At 40.9% G+C, this 22,576-nt stretch overlaps 1 protein-coding gene across 1 annotated transcript; it reads right to left on the bottom strand.

Moving 5' to 3' along the window:
* Positions 1-485: 485 nt before the first annotated feature.
* Positions 486-18,773, bottom strand: LOC117337919 (sodium- and chloride-dependent transporter XTRP3-like). Its single transcript, XM_033899064.1, has 11 exons — positions 18,661-18,773; positions 13,569-13,998; positions 9,036-9,343; positions 8,594-8,755; positions 5,591-5,701; positions 4,917-5,118; positions 3,905-4,113; positions 3,383-3,584; positions 2,909-3,068; positions 2,163-2,325; positions 486-1,839 (listed from the first exon to the last, which is right to left on the bottom strand). Exons 2-11 carry the CDS (start codon positions 13,987-13,989, stop codon positions 1,600-1,602), a joined length of 2,178 nt encoding a protein of 725 aa, XP_033754955.1. The 5' UTR covers positions 13,990-13,998; positions 18,661-18,773; the 3' UTR covers positions 486-1,599.
* Positions 18,774-22,576: the final 3,803 nt, after the last annotated feature.

The following is a 22,576-nucleotide window of genomic DNA, read 5'->3' as shown; positions in this document are numbered from 1 at the left end:
TATACAATGTAATTGTGGTATACAATGTAATGGTGGTATACAATGTAATAATGTTTGTGTAACATGTAATGATGTGGTACATTAGAACATTTCTACAATGTAATTGTGGTATACAATGTAATGGTGGTATACAATGTAATGTTGGTATACAATGTAATGTTGGTATACAATGTAATGTTGGTATACAATGTAATGATGGTATACAATGTAATTGTAGTATACAATGTAATGTTTGTGTAACATGTAATGATGTGGTACATTAGAACATTTCTACAATGTAATTGTGGTATACAATGTAATGTTGGTATACAATGTAATGTTGGTATACAATGTAATGATGGTATACAATGTAATTGTGGTATACAATGTAATGTTTGTGTAACATGTAATGATGTGGTACATTAGAACATTTCTACAATGTAATTGTGGTATACAATGTAATGGTGGTATACAATGTAATGGTGGTATACAATGTAATGTTGGTATACAATGTAATGTTGGTATACAATGTAATGATGGTATACAATGTAATTGTAGTATACAATGTAATGTTTGTGTAACATGTAATGATGTGGTACATTAGAACATTTCTACAATGTAATTGTGGTATACAATGTAATGTTGGTATACAATGTAATGTTGGTATACAATGTAATGATGGTATACAATGTAATTGTAGTATACAATGTAATGTTTGTGTAACATGTAATGATGTGGTACATTAGAACATTTCTACAATGTAATGTTGGTATACAATGTAATGTTGGTATACAATGTAATGTTGGTATACAATGTAATGATGGGATACAATGTAATGTTGGTATACAATGTAATGTTGGTATACAATGTAATGTTTGTGTAACATGTAATGATGTGGTACATTAGAACATTTCTACAATGTAATCGTTGTTTACCTGTACTTTTGACAGTCAATTGATTTTAACTCGATATGACGTGTATATCCAGGACGCCAACGAAGGACGATATAACATTTATTGTGATATCCTGTTTAATGTATCACGTCAATCGTCTTAATAGACAATAGTCTTCCAAACCATACACAGGGAGACAACCGAGGCTAATACAGTAAAGTTTTAATTGCCTCCCTTGGTGTTTTACAATGCACTGTCCTATTAACTATTACAACATATCTCTCCTACGTTTCCGGATTAAAAGGCATATTAAATAAACGTAAACATATCAAAGGATTTCTACCAGAACAGTATATTAAACATATACAATGTATATAGATTAAAGTTATAGTGTCCATGTGACGGTAATAATAGAATAAAAACTCAAACACAGATCTGCTGTTCCCCAGCACAGAGACAAATCTGTGTTTGACTTTATATAATACAGAAACTGGACCTTATATGAGAAACGCGTAAATCTTAGTTTTGCAGACCAACAATTAGTACAGCTCAGGTTTTTATGGGGTACATCTAAAGTGTCTTTGGATTGCTGCTAACGAGGAAACATTAGCATAAACTAGTTTATATTACCCCTCCCCTATGTCCTATATATGGTCCAGTTTACTTCCATTATAAAGGTTTGAGACCGGGATTTCTAGAGTATTGTAATTCTAAAGCATAACTGATATCATAGTTTCTCTTTCCAGTAAAACAGTTTTCGTTCCCATTCAGTAGGAATATATGGTTTTATATTTCGCTCCTGTATTAAATCGTCTTCCGGAAAATCTGCAGGTTGCTCTGGTTTCCATTTAACAATGTTGAAGTATTTTAAAACACCAACAATTGGTATCCATAGTAACGAGGACAATATCAAAAAGGCGGCGAAGAACTTGCACCAGGCTGGCCACTGTTGCTTTACGGTGTCCGCCTGAAAGGTCAAATTTTAAATTAACCGTAATTATTTTGTGAAGTTATTGCAAACATGGAAACAGAAATCGTTTATAACTTAAAAGATAATCCAACATCTTGACAAAGTTGACTTATTGTGAAGTACGCATACAGCTGTATATTACATGCGACTAGAGAATGTAGAGCAAGGCGGGAACTACTTGTTTTATCCATTTGAGGGTCATCAGCGACATACATGTACAAGGGACAAACGAGTAACTGGTACCAAACTGAACTTGAATGACATATATAGAGAAGGTTAACATACAGTCGGCAAGGGCTACGTCCTGACAGCATACTTACAGTGACAGCCGACCAGGCGTCGTACGAGGTGCCAGAAACGGCCATCTTGACGACACTGGCGAGAAGTATTATACACATGGCTATTGGTGACACATACTTCCACATAGCCAACCAGTACCAGTTTGGTCTCTGGCCCGTCATCAGTTGAATATCGTCTCCAAATCTGTGGGATAAAGAACAGAAAAAATAAGCCAAAATACCCCCGAAATAGATTCATATAAATATGACTTGATGTCATTTCCTGTGTTCATGGTATGTATGTACACCGAACCAACTTAACTGCATTCCAGCAATGTTACGTAAATCAAGTAACTTTATATGTGCGCAATATATGAACAAACGTGTTAGAATATGTCATTCAAGACAAATTGCTATCCTTTTGTTAGACATCACTGGAAATTGGTCATCTTATCCAAAACGACATTACCATGGAGGAGGGAATTAGAGGCAGTGACCATTAAAAACAAGAGCAAATTACTAAATCCAATTTGATAATTCAAATAAGAAAATAAAAAAGACAACACAAACCTGCAAAATAAACAACATGAGCCAATTAATAAGTCCTATTTTCTGCCTTTTTTTTTGGAATGGTTTATCTTCTCATTTTGGCGTTTTAGAAATGTTATTCAGTTTACCCTTATATGTTTTCAACACACTCCTACATATTATTTCTGTATTGCACTTAGCCAGTAACACTAATAAACATGATATCACCTCGAAAACAACATTGTATAGTATTGTCTCACCTTTTGAGTCCGTAGATGTATGCAATACCGATGACCTCAGCCAGAGCGATGACTAGCAATGGGATGTTTCCGCTGTACTCGTCAAACAGGGTAAATATATAGGGACCCGCTTGGTTGGCAAAGCAGAAGGATAGCATGAAGGATACTAGACAGATCAGCGCTGAAATAGGTTAGGAATATGTATTTATAAAATGTATTCTGTCTCTGGATATATAGATATATATATAGGTTACCATGTATAGCCGCCATATATTACGAATGACATTCCAAGGTAGAAAACATGTTGTCAAGGCTTAATGAATAAAAATATTGACAATTTCTGTTAAATAGCATTTTCCAGATAACGTTTTTATCTTCCGTTCAGGTTTAATCTGGCTTAAAGACTTATAGGAAGGTCTGTTTGAGATCTGTCGGGTGTCAGATTAATGTGAGGTTACCACTATTTACACATGATATATAGGAAACAGTACACACCAGCCAGGAAGTCTTTCCGTAGATTAGTGACCAGATTCATGTCAACGATGGAGGTGATTACTCCCTCCAGTGTGCCGAACATACTGTCTAATCCAAGAGTGAGCAGCATCAGAAAAAACAGTACGGCCCAGAACTGCGCTGCCGGAAACTGTGTCACGGCCTCCGTGAATGCTATAAAGGCAAGTCCAGTTCCAGATCCTGACTGCAAAATAATAGAAAACTGTGAAATAAACGCTGTGATTTCTGATGTATTCCACATTTTCACGCTTGATATAACATTCACTGATTTTGAAAAATCATAATCTGATAATTTGTATAGGGGTTACCTATTTACCTATGTCCTTTCTTTTGATTCAACAATATCAAATTTATAATTGCTAAAGTTTATATTGATGTAAGCATTAAATATTTGATACACTTTAAACTATTTTTAGTTGAAGACAGTAATATTTGACACACTTTGAAGTACAGTATGTTTAGTTGAAGATAGCACCGCAGTTATTTCAGTTATAAAAGTAGAACCTTTTGTATTTCAGACTTGAAATCACAAGATGTTATCTCTGGCATACTGGTCTTTATTGTGGTCCACAACTGAAGTCCGGTGTCAAATTTGGTGACGTTGATGATGGTTCCTGGTGGCGGTGGGTGAATGGATGTAGAATTGAATAGCCGCAACAGTTCCGAGTTCCGAGTATCCAAACAGCCGTCATAGGCTCGTGTTGCTTTGAACCCTGCAGACGTAAACGGTTATGTGATTGCGGATGCTGTTGCATGAAATTTATGTTTTATGGTTGTCAATGTTTATGTCACAGAAATATTTAGATAGACATCGTGACAACGTTGGTAAGAAACCTGTTGCTTTTTTTTTTTTTATTATAAATGGATATGCATTGTATATGTCAAATTTCTTGTCAGGCCTCTGTTCAGTCTCGATACTGTCATCAGTGGAACCGTCACGACCACTTACCGTTGGTTACTGTTGGTAGTCTAACTCAACCTTGAACAGCTTGTTAGAGTGACATTAGAACCATCACGACCACTTACCCATAGTTACTGTTGGTAGTCAATAGCTCAACCTTGAACAGCTTGTTAGAGTGACATAAGAACCATCACGACCACTTACCCACAGTAAATGTTGAGGTCAACCTTGAACAGCTTGCTAGAGTGACAATAGAACAGTCACGACCTCTTACCCATAGTTACTGTTGGTAGTCTAGCTCAACCTTGAACAGCTTGTTAGAGTGACATAAGAACCGTCACGACCACTTATCCACGGTGACTGTTGATAGTTTAACTAAGCCTTGAATAGCTTGAACAGAGTGATATTTGGACCGTCACGACTCCTTACCCGTCTTCACTGTTGGCAGACTAAGTAGGGCTTTTCTAGATAGTGTGACATGAGAACGGTCGCCAATCTTCAATCTTGGAAGCCAAAGTAGCACTTATCTAGACGGTTAGACATTTGGACGGTCACCAGTCTTTACTGTTTCGAGTTTTAGAAGGAAATGTGCCATTTCAGGCCTTTATTACTTACCAAGGATGGAGAAGATGACGATACCGGCGAAGACTGATGTTCCACAGTTGACTAGGGATACGAGAAGTGCGTCCCGGTAACAGTTGTTCCGAACGGGCATATAGGAAGAAAATGCGATCAAACCTCCAAATGCAAGCCCCAGGGAGAAGAAGATCTGGGTGGCAGCCTCTAGCCACACTTGTGGATCACCAAGACGCTTGAACTGTAATAAGGTAGTAAACATCAACCAATATAGTTACACTAAGAGGCTAGCTATACGTCATCATAGCAGGACTTCTCCGAATGAAATATTGGCATGCGCATAATAAACTATTATTTCATTTATAATGTACATGCCTTCAGAGGACGTTGTGGATGATGAATTTATGTCTCTTGTGCGGAGAAAGGCGTTTCGTGTGTATCAAAATATTGCATAAAAGTTTGAAGTAAACAAACATTGGTAGACAGTTGGACCAAGGAACATAATAATAAGACTTCCTTGTAAAAGGAAATCAATTAAAACAGTTTAATTGTATCAGAGGATAACTGTCAATGGTGTATAGACAAAAGTGAAATTCCACTAGGTTTAATACAACATCATATTATTGAATTTTGATGTGGATGACTTGAACAAACACTGTGGATTAATGATTAACAAAAGGTACACAAGGACTGTTGTTACACGTGGCACTTACGTCAGGAACGAAGAAGTGCTCAAGCCCGTGGTAGAAGCCCTCTAACGTCACTCCGCGGAAAAAGAATATGACCAGCACGAGGTATGGGAAGGTGGCAGTCACATACACAACCTAAAATAGACCAAGGTCATACAAAGGTCATAAGAACATTGATAGCTACAAAGCCAGAAATCCAACCCCAAAATAGCATTTCTAAACCCATGTCAGTAATACATCAGCGGACGACGGCGGCTTACAAATCAAACTGTCTACTTGTCTTGTACATAACTCTATATGATTAACCAATGAGTAATCTCTGTTACAACGACGCCATTATTATATCTAGCTCAGTTGCTTGGCTAAATTTATTTGTTCATGGCCAGAATCTAATGCAATGCACTACCACGACACCAGAATAGGGACCGATCTTCTTGTGTATTTTTTGGGAAACTACTAAAAGAACATCTTTATAATTCCCGAAGGGACGAATTACCCGGGTACTCAAAATTCTTCAAGAAGCAAATTGCTAATGTACTTACCTATCCTGAGTAGATCAGCGACCTGATTTACCGAGGCATTAGCCATGTGAGACTTTCTTAATGAGACAATGACAGAGGTTCTCACTTCTCTCGATCACTTGAATGGCCGAAGTTCTCGTCTTTCTTGGGTTCTTGCATGGCCAAGGAAATCAGCTTTTCCCTACGATGACTTAAATGACTGGGGTACTCACCTTTACCTACGATGACTTGAATGACTGGGGTACTCACCTTTCCCTACGACGACTTGAATGACTGAGGTACTCACCTTCCCCTACGATGACTTGAATGACTGAGGTACTCACCTTCCCCTACGATGACCTGAATGACTGAGGTACTCACCTTTCCCTACGACGACTTGAATGACTGGGGTACTCACCTTTACCTACGATGACTTGAATGACTGGGGTACTCACCTTTCCCTACGATGACTTGAATGACTGAGGTACTCACCTTCCCCTACGATGACCTGAATGACTGAGGTACTCACCTTTCCCTACGACGACTTGAATGACTGGGGTACTCACCTTTCACTACGATGACTTGAATGACTGAGGTACTCACCTTTACCTACGATGACTTGAATGACTGAGGTACTCACCTTTCACTACGATGACTTGAATGACTGGGGTACTCACCTTCCCCTACGATGACTTGAATGACTGAGGTACTCACCTTTCCCTACGATGACTTGAATGACTGGGGTACTCACCTTTCCCTACGATGACTTGAATGACTGAGGTACTCACCTTTCCCTACGATGACTTGAATGACTGAGGTACTCACTTTTCCCTACGATGACTTGAATGACTGAGGTACTCACTTTTCCCTACGATGACTTGAATGACTGAGGTACTCACTTTTCCCTACGATGACTTGAATGACTGGGGTACTCACCTTTCCCTACGATGACTTGAATGACTGAGGTACTCACTTTTCCCTACGATGACTTGAATGACTGAGGTACTCACTTTTCCCTACGATGACTTGAATGACTGAGGTACTCACCTTTCCCTACGATGACCTGAATGACTGGGGTACTCATCTTTCCCTACGATGACCTGAATGACTGGGGTACTCACCTTTCCCTACGATGACTTGAATGACTGAGGTACTCACCTTTCCCTACGATGACCTGAATGACTGGGGTACTCATCTTTCCCTACGATGACTTGAATGACTGAGGTACTCACCTTTCCCTACGATGACCTGAATGACTGGGGTACTCATCTTTCCCTACGATGACTTGAATGACTGAGGTACTCACCTTTCCCTACGATGACCTGAATGACTGGGGTACTCATCTTTACCTACGATGACTTGAATGACTGAGGTACTCACCTTCCCCTACGATGACCTGAATGACTGAGGTACTCACCTTTCACTACGACGACCTGAATGACTGAGGTACTCACCTTTCCCTACGATGACCTGAATGACTGAGGTACTCACCTTTCCCTACGATGACTTGAATGACTGAGGTACTCGCCTTCCCCTACAGTGACTTGAATGACTGAGGTACTCACGTTTCCCTACGATGACCTGAATGACTGAGGTACTCACGTTTCCCTACGATGACCTGAATGACTGAGGTACTCACCTTCCCCTACGATGACTTGAATGACTGAGGTACTCACCTTTCCCTACGATGACTTGAATGACTGAGGTACTCACTTTTCCCTACGATGACTTAAATGACTGGGGTACTCACTTTCCCCTACGATGACCTGAATGACTGGGGTACTCACTTTTCCCTACGATGACCTGAATGACTGAGGTACTCACCTTTCCCTACGATGACTTGAATGACTGAGGTACTCACGTTTCCCTACGATGACCTGAATGACTGAGGTACTCACCTTCCCCTACGATGACTTGAATGACTGAGGTACTCACCTTTCCCTACGATGACTTGAATGACTGAGGTACTCACCTTTCCCTACGATGACTTAAATGACTGGGGTACTCACTTTCCCCTACGATGACCTGAATGACTGGGGTACTCACTTTTCCCTACGATGACCTGAATGACTGAGGTACTCACCTTTCCCTACGATGACTTGAATGACTGAGGTACTCACTTTTCCCTACGATGACTTAAATGACTGGGGTACTCACTTTCCTTTACGATGACCTGAATGACTGGGGTACTCACTTTCCCCTACGATGACTTGAATGACTGAGGTACTCACTTTTCCCTACGATGACCTGAATGACTGAGGTACTCACCTTCCCCTACGATGACTTGAATGACTGAGGTACTCACTTTTCCCTACGATGACCTGAATGACTGGGGTACTCACCTTTCCCTACGATGACTTGAATGACTGAGGTACTCACTTTTCCCTACGATGACCTGAATGACTGGGGTACTCACCTTCCCCTACGATGACTTGAATGACTGAGATACTCACCTTTCCCTACGATGACTTGAATGACTGGGGTACTCACCTTTCCCTACGATGACCTGAATGACTGAGGTACTCACCTTTCCCGATGATGCTATTCCCTTCACCATACAGAGAAAGACGATGAGCCAGGATACCATAAGACTGACCAGTATCCACCAGTTGAGATCACCTCCCTCCTCCACTGACGGTGAGATGTTAAGGGCCTCGCGGTACCAAAAGTACGACCGGGCATCACTCATCTGAAGAAATACGTGTGCTTGATATTAAACATTTGATGAAATATAAAAGTAAATAAACCAGTTTTTTTGTGATATTAACGATTTTTTAAACGAGCTGTAATATTTTGTGTAAAGATAATTAAAACGATATGAAATATTCTGAAGTGGAGTACGATGATGTACATGTACTATACTTTAGTTAATAGATTTTACTTTTCTGACCACCAGATGTATCAAGTTTATAATATTCAATTTATAATATCTAACAGACATCCTCTAATTCTACTTCAGTACGACCTACCTCACATTCTGTCACTACTTTACTCCCAAGGACCGAGTCGGGAACTTCCGGACATTGTGCCCATGGTAACGGGTCCCGGAAACTCTGTACGAGATAATAGATGCACCAGGCGATGATGGTATTGTAGTACAGAGCTACCCAGAAGGACACGAAACAGCTTGCAATTCCAATACCCCCGAGGTAAGGACACACCTGGTTCCACGCGCCTATGGCACCTTTGCGCAGGCGTTGACCCACAACCAACTCCAGATAGAAGATTGGGATACCTTCTATCGCCAACATTATGGTGTAAGGAATCAGAAAAGCACCTGGGAGTAGATCAAATTGACATGTAGAAATAATCATTGTCGTGGATATATCAGATCATTATGGATCAGTTGTGCAGACGTGACTGGAAATAGTGTTTGTGGCGTTAAACATGCAGCTTACTTTGATATCTTATTTACTGTTACCGTTTACAATTTTCTACGAGGCCATATTTGATAACTAATGAAGAAAATTATATGCATATGCCTAAGGAGGCGTTTTTCGTTCCCATCGGGGAAAATGGAAACATTTGTATCAAACAATTCCGGCAATCACAACTTACATTAATCAATTAGGATAAGCCTATATCTAGATAAATACTAGCTATAAAAAGGTAAATATACATTTGATACTCTAAATACTAAAAATCGGTTATAGAATACCGCAGCATTAGGATATCTGATTTTCGCTCATACCAGCATCCGATGGGGCCTAGAGGATAGGTGTGCTCAGAGAAGACCCCTCGCATTTCGAGGGTGTGTCAACCAATCACGTACGTTTTTATTCAAGAACAATTTCGTTTGGTTTGTGTTTGTTTAACGTCCTATTAACAGCCAGGGTCATTTAAGGACGTGCCAGGTTTTGGAGGTGGAGGAAAGCCGGAGTACCCGGAGAAAAACCACCGGCCTACGGTCAGTACCTGGCAACTGCCCCACGTAGGTTTCGAACTCGCAACCCAGTGGTGGAGGGCTAGTGATAAAGTGTCGGCACACCTTAACCACTCGGCCACCGCGGAACAACCATGATAAGAAAGAGTCTATGTATACTACAGTACCTGAACATTATATCGCCTTACTGTTATTTCTGTATAACAGATAAATACACAACCTAGCCTGACTTTGTAGTGACCCGGATATAATGACGAATTGTGGGAAAACCCAGAATGTACGTGGTATAGATAACTGTTTTGTGTTATAGAATACGCTTCATTGATTTTTATCGTTCGATAGTGAAATACCAATATTAATATTTCAGCCCCCGTTTCGTATGTAGTGATATACAGTGGGTTAAATGCTGGTAAATTACAATCCATATGATATACTATTCCAAAGCCATGTTCTATATATACTGTATTATATACCTGTTAGGTATAAAACATATCAAGGTGTACCAAATGTTGATCAAGTTCCCGTCTAAACTATTCTATAAACACAAGGATGGCCCCTATAACCTGAGGAAGTGTCAACAGACATATAAGTCTACACTCGTGTTGTACATATGTCTGTTTTCACCTTCCTATTTAACTTCACAAAAAAATAAAATTGAACAGAAATACTACGGTACATACGAGTCGACAAACATCAATATTATAATACAATGATTCATATAGACAGATGTCAGGTGATACGCCTTTGCCATGCTGACCCTTAGGACACAAGCATACCGGGATAATCGTGTTAAACTATTTGGCTATATATGTAATGATAAAATGAGAGAGACTTTAAATGCTTAACGAAGAAAAACCCTTGAGCACATCTTTATAACAGCATGACACATCTCACACAGACGAGTCATGTGTAAGGAAGCCGGGCTCACCACAACATTGACGCGTCGTGTGTAAGGAAGCCGGGCTCACCACAACATTGACAAGTCATGTGTAAGGAGGCCGGGCTCACTACAACACAGACAAGTCATGTGTAAGGAAGCCGGGCTCACTACAACACGGACGAGTCGTATGTAAGGAAACCGGGCTCACCACAACACTGACGAGTCGTGTGTAAGGAAACCGGGCTCACCACAACACTGACGAGTCGTGTGTAAGAAAACCGGGCTCACCACAACACAGACAAGTCATGTGTAAGGAAGCCGGGCTCACTACAACACGGACGAGTCGTGTGTAAGGAAGCCGGGCTCACCACAACACTGACAAGTCATGTGTAAGGAAGCCGGGCTCACCACAACACTGACGAGTCGTGTGTAAGGAAGCCGGGCTCACCACAACACTGACGATTCGTGTGTAAGGAAGCCGGGCTCACCACAACACTGACGAGTCGTGTGTAAGGAAGCCGGGCTCACCACAACACTCACGAGTCATGTGTAAGGAAGCCGGGCTCACCACAACATTGACGAGTCATGTGTAAGGAAGCCGGGCTCACCACAACACTGACGATTCGTGTGTAAGGAAGCCGGGCTCACCACAACATTGACGATTCGTGTGTAAGGAAGCCGGGCTCACCACAACACTGACGAGTCGTGTGTAAGGAAGCCGGGCTCACCACAACACTGACGAGTCATGTGTAAGGAAGTCGGGCTCACCAAAACACTGACGAGTCGTGTGTAAGGAAGTCGGGCTCACCAAAACACCGACGAGTCGTGTGTAAGGAAGCCGGGCTCACCAAAACACTGACGAGTCGTGTGCAAAGAAGCTGTACGTATCACACCACTGGCAACCATAATGTAAAAGTATATGTTGAAATATTTTTAAGCTTCATCATACTGCTGTGAACTCGCCAATGAAGTTAGAATACACTAGGAAGCCATGATAATGAAAATGGGCCTTATTGTATTAATATATGAAAGTGTACATATGGAGGATTTGTAAATCACTTTGTCGAGTTATTTTGACCCATTCAATTGATGTAACCAATGAAGGTCTAACGGCATGTACCGCTGGCTTGTTTGTTAGAATCGAGTATAAGAAACTCGGTGTTAATTTGTAATCAAATAACGTCGTCGAATATAACATATAAGTTGTAAAGAGTATTGAAGAACTCTTAATTCCAGCAATTTTCTGACAAAAACTCCACGATCTTTTAACGTTTCTGCTCAGCAGTGTGAGGTTTGGTGTTACAGATCTATGGAAAACAAACAACAGAAGGGTTTCAGAGACGCATATTGATGAAGACCTGAGCCCCACTTCAAATCGAGTGACCGGAAGATATATTCTAGAAGGAGAAGAGTGCAAATCGAGTGGGGCTCGGGTAAATTTACTGTAAGAATTTCAAACGCATGTGAATACAAGTGCATCATCTTCTATATGATAGATCTACTGTAACAACAATATCTTCCGGTCACTCGATTTGAAGCTCTTCTGCTTCTGGAAGATCTTCTACCTCTTCCGTCTCGAAGCTGGAAGATTTATCTTCCAAGATGGCGACGACCATGTTTTAAGTGTGCGAGTGATGAGTTTTACTAGAGAAGGATATACGGTATGACACATACATGCATGTGTTTGTGTCATAGTGTTTGAGAAAACTTAAAAACTTGTTTATTTTTGGTTATATTCTCCCGGTTTACTCGATTTACATATAACGGAATGCGATCTTCTTAGAAGGCTTCTCTACTGAGAAGAGTGCAAATCGAGTGGGGCTCATGAGAAGTTTCATGATCTACATCATGATTACGTTGGGAAATATTTTTGATGATACGTATGGTGATTTTGTCGTCACCACTATAGTTCTAACTTTGAGGACGAGACGAAACCATGATTTGACCTAGATTTGTATGGCGAGTGTCGTCGTAACCTAGATTTGTATGTCAGATGTCGTCGATTTGACCTAGGTTTGTATGGCGGGTGTCGTCGTGACCAGATTTATATGGCGGATGTCGTCGTGACCTAGATTTGTATGGCAAGTGTTTCCGTGACCTATATTTGTATGGTGAGTACGTGACCTATATTTGTATGGCGGGTGTCCCGGGACCTAGATTTGTATGGCAAGTGTCGTCGTGACCTAGATTTGTATGGCGGGTGTCGTCGTGACCTAGATTTGTATGGCGAGTGTCGTCGTGACCTAGATTTGTATGGCGGGAGTCGTCGTGACCTAGATTTGTATGGCGGGTGTCGTCGTGACCTAGATTTGTATGGCGGGTGTCGTCGTGACCTAGATTGTGTATGGCGGGTGTCGTCGTGACCTAGATTTGTATGGCGGGCGTCGTCGTGACCTAGATTTGTATGGCGAGTGTCGTTGTGACCTAGATTTGTATGGCAAGTGTCGTCTGTGAAACAAAAGACGCTCACCCTTCCAGAACACATTGACTTTACCAAGAGCGTCCATACTAATTATAGTTTGTCGTGTTTATGGATTTTGAATTGAAATTATGGTTTCGTTTTAATGTGATTACTCTTGTTTTTTAAACACAGAAATAAGAGACACATCATCAACAAATGGGTTTGTGATGATGAATGACGGTATACATTGTGGACTGATACTTGAGATGGAGGTTCAGAGTCTTCCTGATGCTTTCATTGGGAATACAACTCTATGTAAGCCACATGACATATCTTACCTCCGCCGTTTTTCTGGGCCAGGTAGGGGAACCTCCACACATTGCCGAGTCCTACAGCGTACCCTACCACCGCCAGGATGTACTGCGCTTTGTTGTCCCAGGTTTCCCTCTCCTTAGGACCCTCCCCTTGGGAGGACCCACCACTTCCGTCCAGCAGCTCGGCCGTGGAGGCAGCCACACTAGGCTTGCCAGAGGATTGGGGGAGAGATGGCAGCGAAAGTTTGGAACCATCAAAACTGGACTCCATTGCTGACGAGAAGGAGCCCCTACGTCCCGCAGTACCGATGCTGTCCCGGGAACCCCCGTACTGCTGGGAGCTCTCTATAGTATAAACACTGGGTGTGTCCATTCCCTTATTGACGTACGCGTGTGATCCTTCCTTGGAGAGGCCATTTTTATCCCCGCGGGGCCGGGATGCCATACTGGTCAACTGCAACACAATATGAATACACATACGTATACAAATTACAAACTGTACACTGTAACTTAGATTGTTATCGAAACGCTTTTACAAAAACATCCTCGTAGTTTGGTAAACATGGATAGTATCCTGACTTCGAGTGAAACCCGTCCCATCGTGTCAATACGATACTGACAACCATGTTTGGGGGGTTTGGAGAGGATAATGACCAAAGTTAAATGACTAATGCGAGTTTCGGGACTGTGGTTGTACAACCAACACCTTAAATAACAAATATTTGTGCTCGTTTATTGAACATACCAGTGGTCTGAACTTTAATTAATTCAACACGGAAATGAAAATGGAGCAATATATCCAACCATTACTGACGAATATGGGGGAAAGGGTGTGTTATCTAACTATTACTGGTTAATATGGGAGAAAGAATGTGTTATCCAACTGTTACTGACGAATATGGGGGAAAGGGTGTGTTATCTAACCATTACTGGTTAATATGGGAGAAAGGGTGTGTTATCTAACTATTACTGGTGAGTATGGGGGAAAGGGTGTGTTACCAACTATTACCGACGAATATGGGAGAAAGGGTGTGTTATCTAACTATTACTGACTAATATGGGGAAAGGGTGTGTTACCAACTGTTACTGACGAATATGGGAGAAAGGTTGTGTTATCTAACTATTACTGACGAATATGGGAGAAGGGTGTGTTATCTAACTATTACTGACGAATATGGGAGAAAGGGTGTGTTATCTAACTATTACTGACGAATATGGGAGAAAGGGTGTGTTATCTAAATATTACTGGTGAATATGGGAGAAAGGGTGTGTTATCTAACTATTACTGACGAATATGGGAGAAAGGGTGTGTTATCTAAATATTACTGGTGAATATGGGGGAAAGGGTGTGTTAGCCAACTATTACTGACGAATATGGGAGAAAGAGTGTGTTATCTAACTATTACTGGTTAATATGGGAGAAAGGGTGTGTTATCTAAATATTACTGGTGAATATGGGAGAAAGGGTGTGTTATCTAACTATTACTGGTGAATATGGGGGAAAGGGTGTGTTATCTAACTATTACTGACGAATATGGGAGAAAGGGTGTGTTATCTAACTATTACTGGTTAATATGGGGGAAAGGGTGTGTTATCTTACTATTACTGACGAATATGGGGAAAGGGTGTGTTATCTAAATATTACAGGTGAATATGGGAGAAAGGGTGTACTATCTAACTATTACTGACGAATATGGGAGAAAGGGTGTGTTATCTAACTATTACAGGTGAATATGGGAGAAAGGGTGTGTTATCTAAATATTACTGGTGAATATGGGAGAAAGGGTGTGTTATCTAACTATTACTGACTAATATGGGGGGAAAGGGTGTGTTATCTAACTATTACTGGTGAATATGGGAGAAAAGGTGTGTTATCTAACTATTACTGACGAATATGGGGGAAAGGGTGTGTTATCTAACTATTACTGGTGAATATGGGGAAAGGGTGTGTTATCTAAATATTACTGGTGAATATGGGGGAAAGGGTGTGTTATCTAACTATTACTGGTGAATATGGGAGAAAAGGTGTGTTATCTAACTATTACTGGTTAATATGGGAGAAAAGGTGTGTTATCTAACTATTACAGGTGAATATGGGAGAAAGGGTGTGTTATCTAACTATTACTGGTGAATATGGGGGAAAGGGTGTGTTATCTAACTATTACTGGTTAATATGGGAGAAAAGGTGTGTTATCTAACTATTACTGGTTAATATGGGAGAAAAGGTGTGTTATCTAACTATTACTGACTAATATGGGAGAAAAGGTGTGTTATCTAACTATTACTGGTGAATATGGGAGAAAGGGTGTGTTATCTAACTATTACTGGTGAATATGGGGGAAAGGGTGTGTTATCTAACTATTACTGGTTAATATGGGAGAAAAGGTGTGTTATCTAACTATTACTGGTGAATATGGGAGAAAGGGTGTGTTATCTAACTATTACTGGTGAATATGGGGGAAAGGGTGTGTTATCTAACTATTACTGGTTAATATGGGAGAAAAGGTGTGTTATCTAACTATTACTGGTTAATATGGGAGAAAAGGGTGTGTTATCTAACTATTACTGACTAATATGGGAGAAAGGGTGTGTTATCTAACTATTACTGGTGAATATGGGAGAAAGGGTGTGTTATCTAACTATTACTGACGAATATGGGGGAAAGGGTGTGTTATCTAACTATTACTGGTGAATATGGGAGAAAGGGTGTGTTATCTAACTATTACTGACTAATATGGGAGAAAGGGTGTGTTATCTAACTATTACTGACTAATATGGGAGAAAGGGTGTGTTATCTAACTATTACTGACTAATATGGGAGAAAGGGTGTGTTATCTAACTATTACTGACTAATATGGGAGAAAGGGTGTGTTATCTAACTATTACTGGTGAATATGGGAGAAAGGGTGTGTTATCTAACTATTACTGGTGAATATGGGGGAAAGGGTGTGTTATCTAACCATTACTGACGAATATGGGGGAAAGGGTGTGTTATCTAAATATTACTGGTGAATATGGGGGAAAGGGTGTGTTATCTAACTATTACTGGTGAATATGGGAGAAAGGGTGTGTTATCTAACTATTACTGACTAATATGGGAGAAAGGGTGTGTTATCTAACTATTACTGACTAATATGGGAGAAAGGGTGTGTTATCTAACTATTACTGACTAATATGGGAGAAAGGGTGTGTTATCTAACTGTTACTGGTGAATATGGGAGAAAGGGTGTGTTATCTAACTATTACTGACTAATATGGGAGAAAGGGTGTGTTATCTAACTATTACTGGTGAATATGGGAGAAAGGGTGTGTTATCTAACTATTACTGACTAATATGGGAGAAAGGGTGTGTTATCTAACTATTACTGACTAATATGGGAGAAAGGGTGTGTTATCTAACTATTACTGACTAATATGGGAGAAAGGGTGTGTTATCTAACTATTACTGGTGAATATGGGCGAAAGGGTGTGTTATCTAACTATTACTGACTAATATGGGAGAAAGGGTGTGTTATCTAACTATTACTGACTAATATGGGAGAAAGGGTGTGTTATCTAACTATTACTGACTAATATGGGAGAAAGGGTGTGTTATCTAACTATTACTGACTAATATGGGAGAAAGGGTGTGTTATCTAACTGTTACTGACGAATATGGGAGAAAGGGTGTGTTATCTAACTATTACTGGTTAATATGGGAGAAAGGGTGTGTTATCTAACTATTACTGACTAATATGGGAGAAAGGGTGTGTTATCTAACTATTACTGACTAATATGGGAGAAAGGGTGTGTTACCAACTATTAGACACCAATTCTTTATTAATCTTGAGAATTACATCTCATCGACATAATATAATTACAAGAATACAAAAATAGTACAAGTCAGCTCGGGTAGAGCAATGGACATATGACATTATAGCATGCACATGTTTGTATATATAATATATGTGTGTGTGACTCAATAAGGAAATGAATAGTATGGATCAGACTACTAGTTACTAGAAGCCAACAGAGTAGAACGTAGTAGCGATGCTTGGTATAAAAACTTGCCCAGACTACTTAATTCTTTAACATTACCCGTTGCTTGTAAATTTATTAATTTATAGACTTTATATATTTTATTCTGAGACCGTTAAAGGAGGGACATTTTAAAATGAAATGGTATTCATCTTCTATGTCATTTCTACAGAGAGGACAAAATCTTAAATTGTGAGGATTTTTTCTATGCCGTCCAGTTTCAATTCACAGGTTATGTGAAGACAAACGTATTTTGAAAATTGCCTTTTTATATTTAACAGGAAAAGGCTTACTTAAGTAAGGTTGCAGACATACATAGTCAATAATATGTTAATACAATGTGCATTTTGAAGAGGTTAAAAAGAAAGACTCACAATCTTGCTTAAAAATGTCTAATAGCCGTTGTTTTACTCGGGTCAAAAAGGTTCCAGTATTAATTTACCCTGCGCCTGCCAGTACTCGGCCAAACCAATGGCACATAGTTCCTGTTTAACTGAAGCTACCCATTTTTTATTATTATTATTATTATTACTGACGAATATGGGGAAAGGGTGTGTTACCCAACCCTTACTGGCTAATTTGGAGGAAGGATATATTGTCCAACTATGACTGGCTAATAAGCTCGCGTTTGCCCTAAGGGCCCATCTCCTTGGTGGCGTCCTTGGTGAGAGCCCGCCCAATGTTAAAGGTGTTTTAATGTTATATCATACCCGGCTCCCTACAGGTTAACACGGACTGTCCCGGTGTTACTGTAATCAGTCAACGGAAACCTTTGTTCAGCATACACCCAAGTGTGTACCCCATCTCTTTGTTAAGGTATTCTATGTTTAGTAGATAACAATGATACAGCGGTTTTAAGAATATTGTATCTTGACAAAGTGTTGAAACTAAAACTGATACCACCAAACAAATATTTGCCCTGTCGATGTATTGAATACGATATCCAGGTATGAGGAAGTTGTGGTTAATTACGATACAGTCCCGGCCCACCACTGTTGGTAATTATATATAAATGTATATATAAGTATCTACATGTCTAACAGTATCACCTACATAATACGTATACATCACCAGGATAATTAATTAACAGCATACTTACGATTTCGATGTCCAGAATATATCCTCGGCGTTCTAGTCGATCAGCTGTTTAAAGGTCTCCATTCAAATGGTCTGGTTCGTGACGTATTCTTACGCTTGGCCGCGTCTCATTATGTATAGGTGATCATGATTCACCTCAGGTAAAAACCTATTTCATCGTCTTTCATTGTAAGGACATAGCGTGTACCAAATTTGGTCATAATACTACCGGGTATCTGTGCCTACTTAATATGTAATTTCCAGGAGTATAACACACGGTACAGACCCTGATCAATGTAAACTTGTATTATAATTAACGGTTTATAGTCAGGGTCTATAAATAGCATTATCGATCTGATGATATACTGTTTAAAGAAACGATATTAAATATTAAATGCTGTGACTGGTTTTTACCTGTTTGGACAGATATTTTGTTAGTGTAAGGCGTATAAAATGATATAACATTTCAACATCTTCAGTGTGTGTTGTGCTATAAATCTTATTTATTTCGTAAAACTTCATTTACACCGGAAACTTTGTTTTATAATGTAAAATGTACGAATGTCCGAGGGGACTTGTTTAGTTTCGACTTTTCTGTTATTCCTTATGTGTTATTAACATTATTATTGATATTCCCTCTCAAGGATAAGCGTTCGTACTTTTGTGTGTATATTGGATTCCTCGTTTCTTACTAGTTACTAGTGTCAATAATGTAAAATATAGTTATCTGATACACGTTATAACGCGAAAAAAACACGTTATTTCAGAAATAAAGCAATTAATTGCGTAATAACGCGAAAAAAACACGTTATAATGCGATAAAACACGATAAAAAGTTCACAGTAACAATTTGAATAAATAATTGTGCGCGTTCGTTAGAGCTGAAACCGTCCATTTTGCCTGACAAATAACAATAACAACTAAATAATAACAAACAAGGATTAATAAATGAATAATATTTAATATGTGGTTACTTAAATGTCTATCTTGGGCTGCCGTAAAAAATAATAATGGAAGAGGCTTATAATTATATTTATGTTTCAATTCGTCAATAGAGAAAATAACACTTAAAACGATTTTTATTTTATCTTTGATTTCCTGCATTTCTGACATCAAACGTCTCTTTCAAAATTCCAGATTAGATCACACATGGATAATGTTTTGTATAACAAGAGGTCATCGTACAAACTACATAACAACATGGCAATAGGTTCACAAATACAGCCTCGTAGTTAAACTTGTTAAAAAGTTATCATATTAGAATTTCGGCAACGTCTTTGTCGAGTTTGGTGAATAGGTCACCCAACACACTTTTGACTTGTTTTTGTCTTCGTTTGAGGATGATTATATCCAAGAGCTTATCATCTCCGCTAGTCAAGGTTTCTGTAACGTAATCAGAAGCCTTGCCTAGCGAAGATGAGAGCTTATCAGAACAGAGAATACTCAGCATGTTTCGTAAACACAACCATTTTGTCTCCGTCAATCTATCTCTACTCTACTGTCTAACCAGCAAATTTTATCTAAAGGCGTTGATAAGTTTTGTCTTTTGTAAACCCTTTTGTCAAAAAGTGTTTCCCCGCATATTTCCGCTCAATTTTTGCATAAAAAAATGATTAATTTTTGTGTATTTTTCCTGGATTGCCTAAGTTATGAGATTTGCGTTGATACAGATTTGTAAAGTAACTCGATGTGTAAGTAATATTGTTTTCTCTGATAAATTGCGTCAGGTCTGGAAACTCGTACCCTGTTACCGGTTCGGTGATGCTAGGTGGGGCTAGGGGTTTCAATTTTGAAACGAGTAAAGCGGTAACTTGGTAAGTTAAGCTCACCAATCCTTCCTACATAACGGACTGTGTAACTTGTGAACGCGTCGACGGGTTGTTCGAGGGTATAACCACAGTATTTGGCCACTTACCCGATGGAAATGCCATACAGATTTTGAGGTTACCTCTGCAACGTTAAGGTCACTCAATAACACAAAACGCATAGATCCAACCAATCACACGAATAAGTAACAAAGTCACGTGAACTGTGTTCGTGCTTTTGCAATTCGGGTAGATCCCTCTCCCTCGAGACGCCGTTTTGATTGAAAGGTCGGACATTTGCATTTTCCCAACATTTACGTCCACTTTACATGTATTACTGAAACCCGGGGGCATAACATGTACGTACAGTGTATTACTGAAACCCGGGGTCATAACCTGATATTTTTGGGAAGGGCTCTTCTACTGTTATTGTGTATGATGATGTTTAGGGACAGTTTCATAAATAGATTGTCCTGTACGTCGTGAATGAATCCAAAGTTGCAAAAAACACAAGTATGTGTATAGTAAATACCTTTCTAGGCGGGTACCTTTAACTAACACAAGTATGTGTATAGTAAATACCTTTCTAGGCGGGTACCTTTAACTACAGGAAGGAGACTTTTCATTTTGTAACTTATACTGCGAGTGACTTTACTTGAAGTATTTATAAAAAGCTCATAACTTAGAAATAGAAATTGTTAAATATTATCAAGGAATCAAATAAACGCAGGAACCCCTGTTTAAATAAAGAACTCCCACCCTTCCATGTACCCCCACCATTCCTTGTACCCCCACCCTCCATGTACCCCCACCATTCCTTGTACCCCCACCCTCCATGTACCCCCAACCTTCATGTACCCCCACCCTCCATGTACCCCCAACCTTCATGTACCCCCACCCTCCATGTACCCCCCACCATTCCTTGTACCCCCACCCTCCATGTACCCCCACCATTCCTTGTACCCCCACCCTCCATGTACCCCCACCATTCCTTGTACCCCCACCCTTCATGTACCCCCACCCTCCATGTACCCCCACCATTCCTTGTACCCCCACCCTCCATGTACCCCCATCCTTCATGTACCCCCACCCTCCATGTACCCCCACCATTCCTTGTACCCCCACCCTCCATGTACCCCCAACCTTCATGTACCCCCAACCTTCATGTACCCCCACCCTCCATGTACCCCCACCCTCCATATACCCCCACCCTCCATGTACCCCCACCCTTCATGTACCCCCACCCTCCATGTACCCCCCACCCTCCATGTACCCCACCCTCCATGTACCCCCAACCTTCATGTACCCCCAACCTTCATGTACCCCACCCTCCATGTACCCCAACCCTCCATGTGCTACCACCCTCCGTCTACCCCCACCCTCCGTGTGCCCCCACCCTCCATGTACCCCCACCCTTCATGTACCTCCAACCTTCGTGTACCCCACCCCCCGTGTACCCCACCCTCCATGTACCCCCACCCTCCATGTACCTCCAACCTTCGTGTACCCCCATCCTTCCGTGTACCCCCACCCTCCATGTACCCCCACCCTCCATGTACCTCCAACCTTCGTGTACCCCCATCCTTCCGTGTACCCCCACCCTCCATGTACCCCCAACCTTCATGTACCCCCACCCTCTATGTACCCCCAACTCTCCATGTACCCCCACCCTCCATGTACCTCCAACCTTCGTGTACCCACCCTTCGTGTACCCCACCCTTCATGTACCCCACCCCCCGTGTACCCCCACCTTCCATGTACCCCCACCCTCCATGTACCCCCACCCTTCCTGTACCCAACCTTCATGTACCCCCCCCCTTCATGTACCCCACCCCCCGTGTACCCCACCCTCCATGTACCCCCACCCTCCTGTACCCAACCCTTCCTTGTACCCCCACCCTCCATGTACCCCCAACCTTCATGTACCCCCACCCTCCATGTACCCCCACCCTCAGTACCCATCCTCCATGTACTCCACCCTCCATGTACCCCACCCTCCATGTACCCCCACCCTCCATGTACCCCCATCCTCCATGTACTCCACCCTCCTTGTACCCCCACCCTCCATGTACCCCCCACCCCCACCCTCCATGTACCCCCCCAACCTCCATGTACCCCCACCCTCCATGTACC

The sequence above is a fragment of the Pecten maximus genome, chromosome 11 (genome assembly GCF_902652985.1).
Source record: "Pecten maximus chromosome 11, xPecMax1.1, whole genome shotgun sequence".
Classification (NCBI taxonomy): Eukaryota; Metazoa; Mollusca; class Bivalvia; order Pectinida; family Pectinidae; genus Pecten; species Pecten maximus.
This window is presented reverse-complemented; position numbering and strand designations above follow the sequence as displayed.

Coding starts and splice junctions, on each gene's coding strand:
- LOC117337919 (XM_033899064.1), bottom strand. CDS start 13,989: ATGGCATCCCGGCCCCGCGGGGATAAAAATGGCCTCTCCAAGGAAGGA. Junction 4,114..4,916: donor CGTCATCTTCTCCATCCTTG/GTAAGTAATAAA, acceptor TTACGTCTGCAG/GGTTCAAAGCAACACGAGCC. Junction 1,840..2,162: donor ACGCCTGGTCGGCTGTCACT/GTAAGTATGCTG, acceptor TTGACCTTTCAG/GCGGACACCGTAAAGCAACA.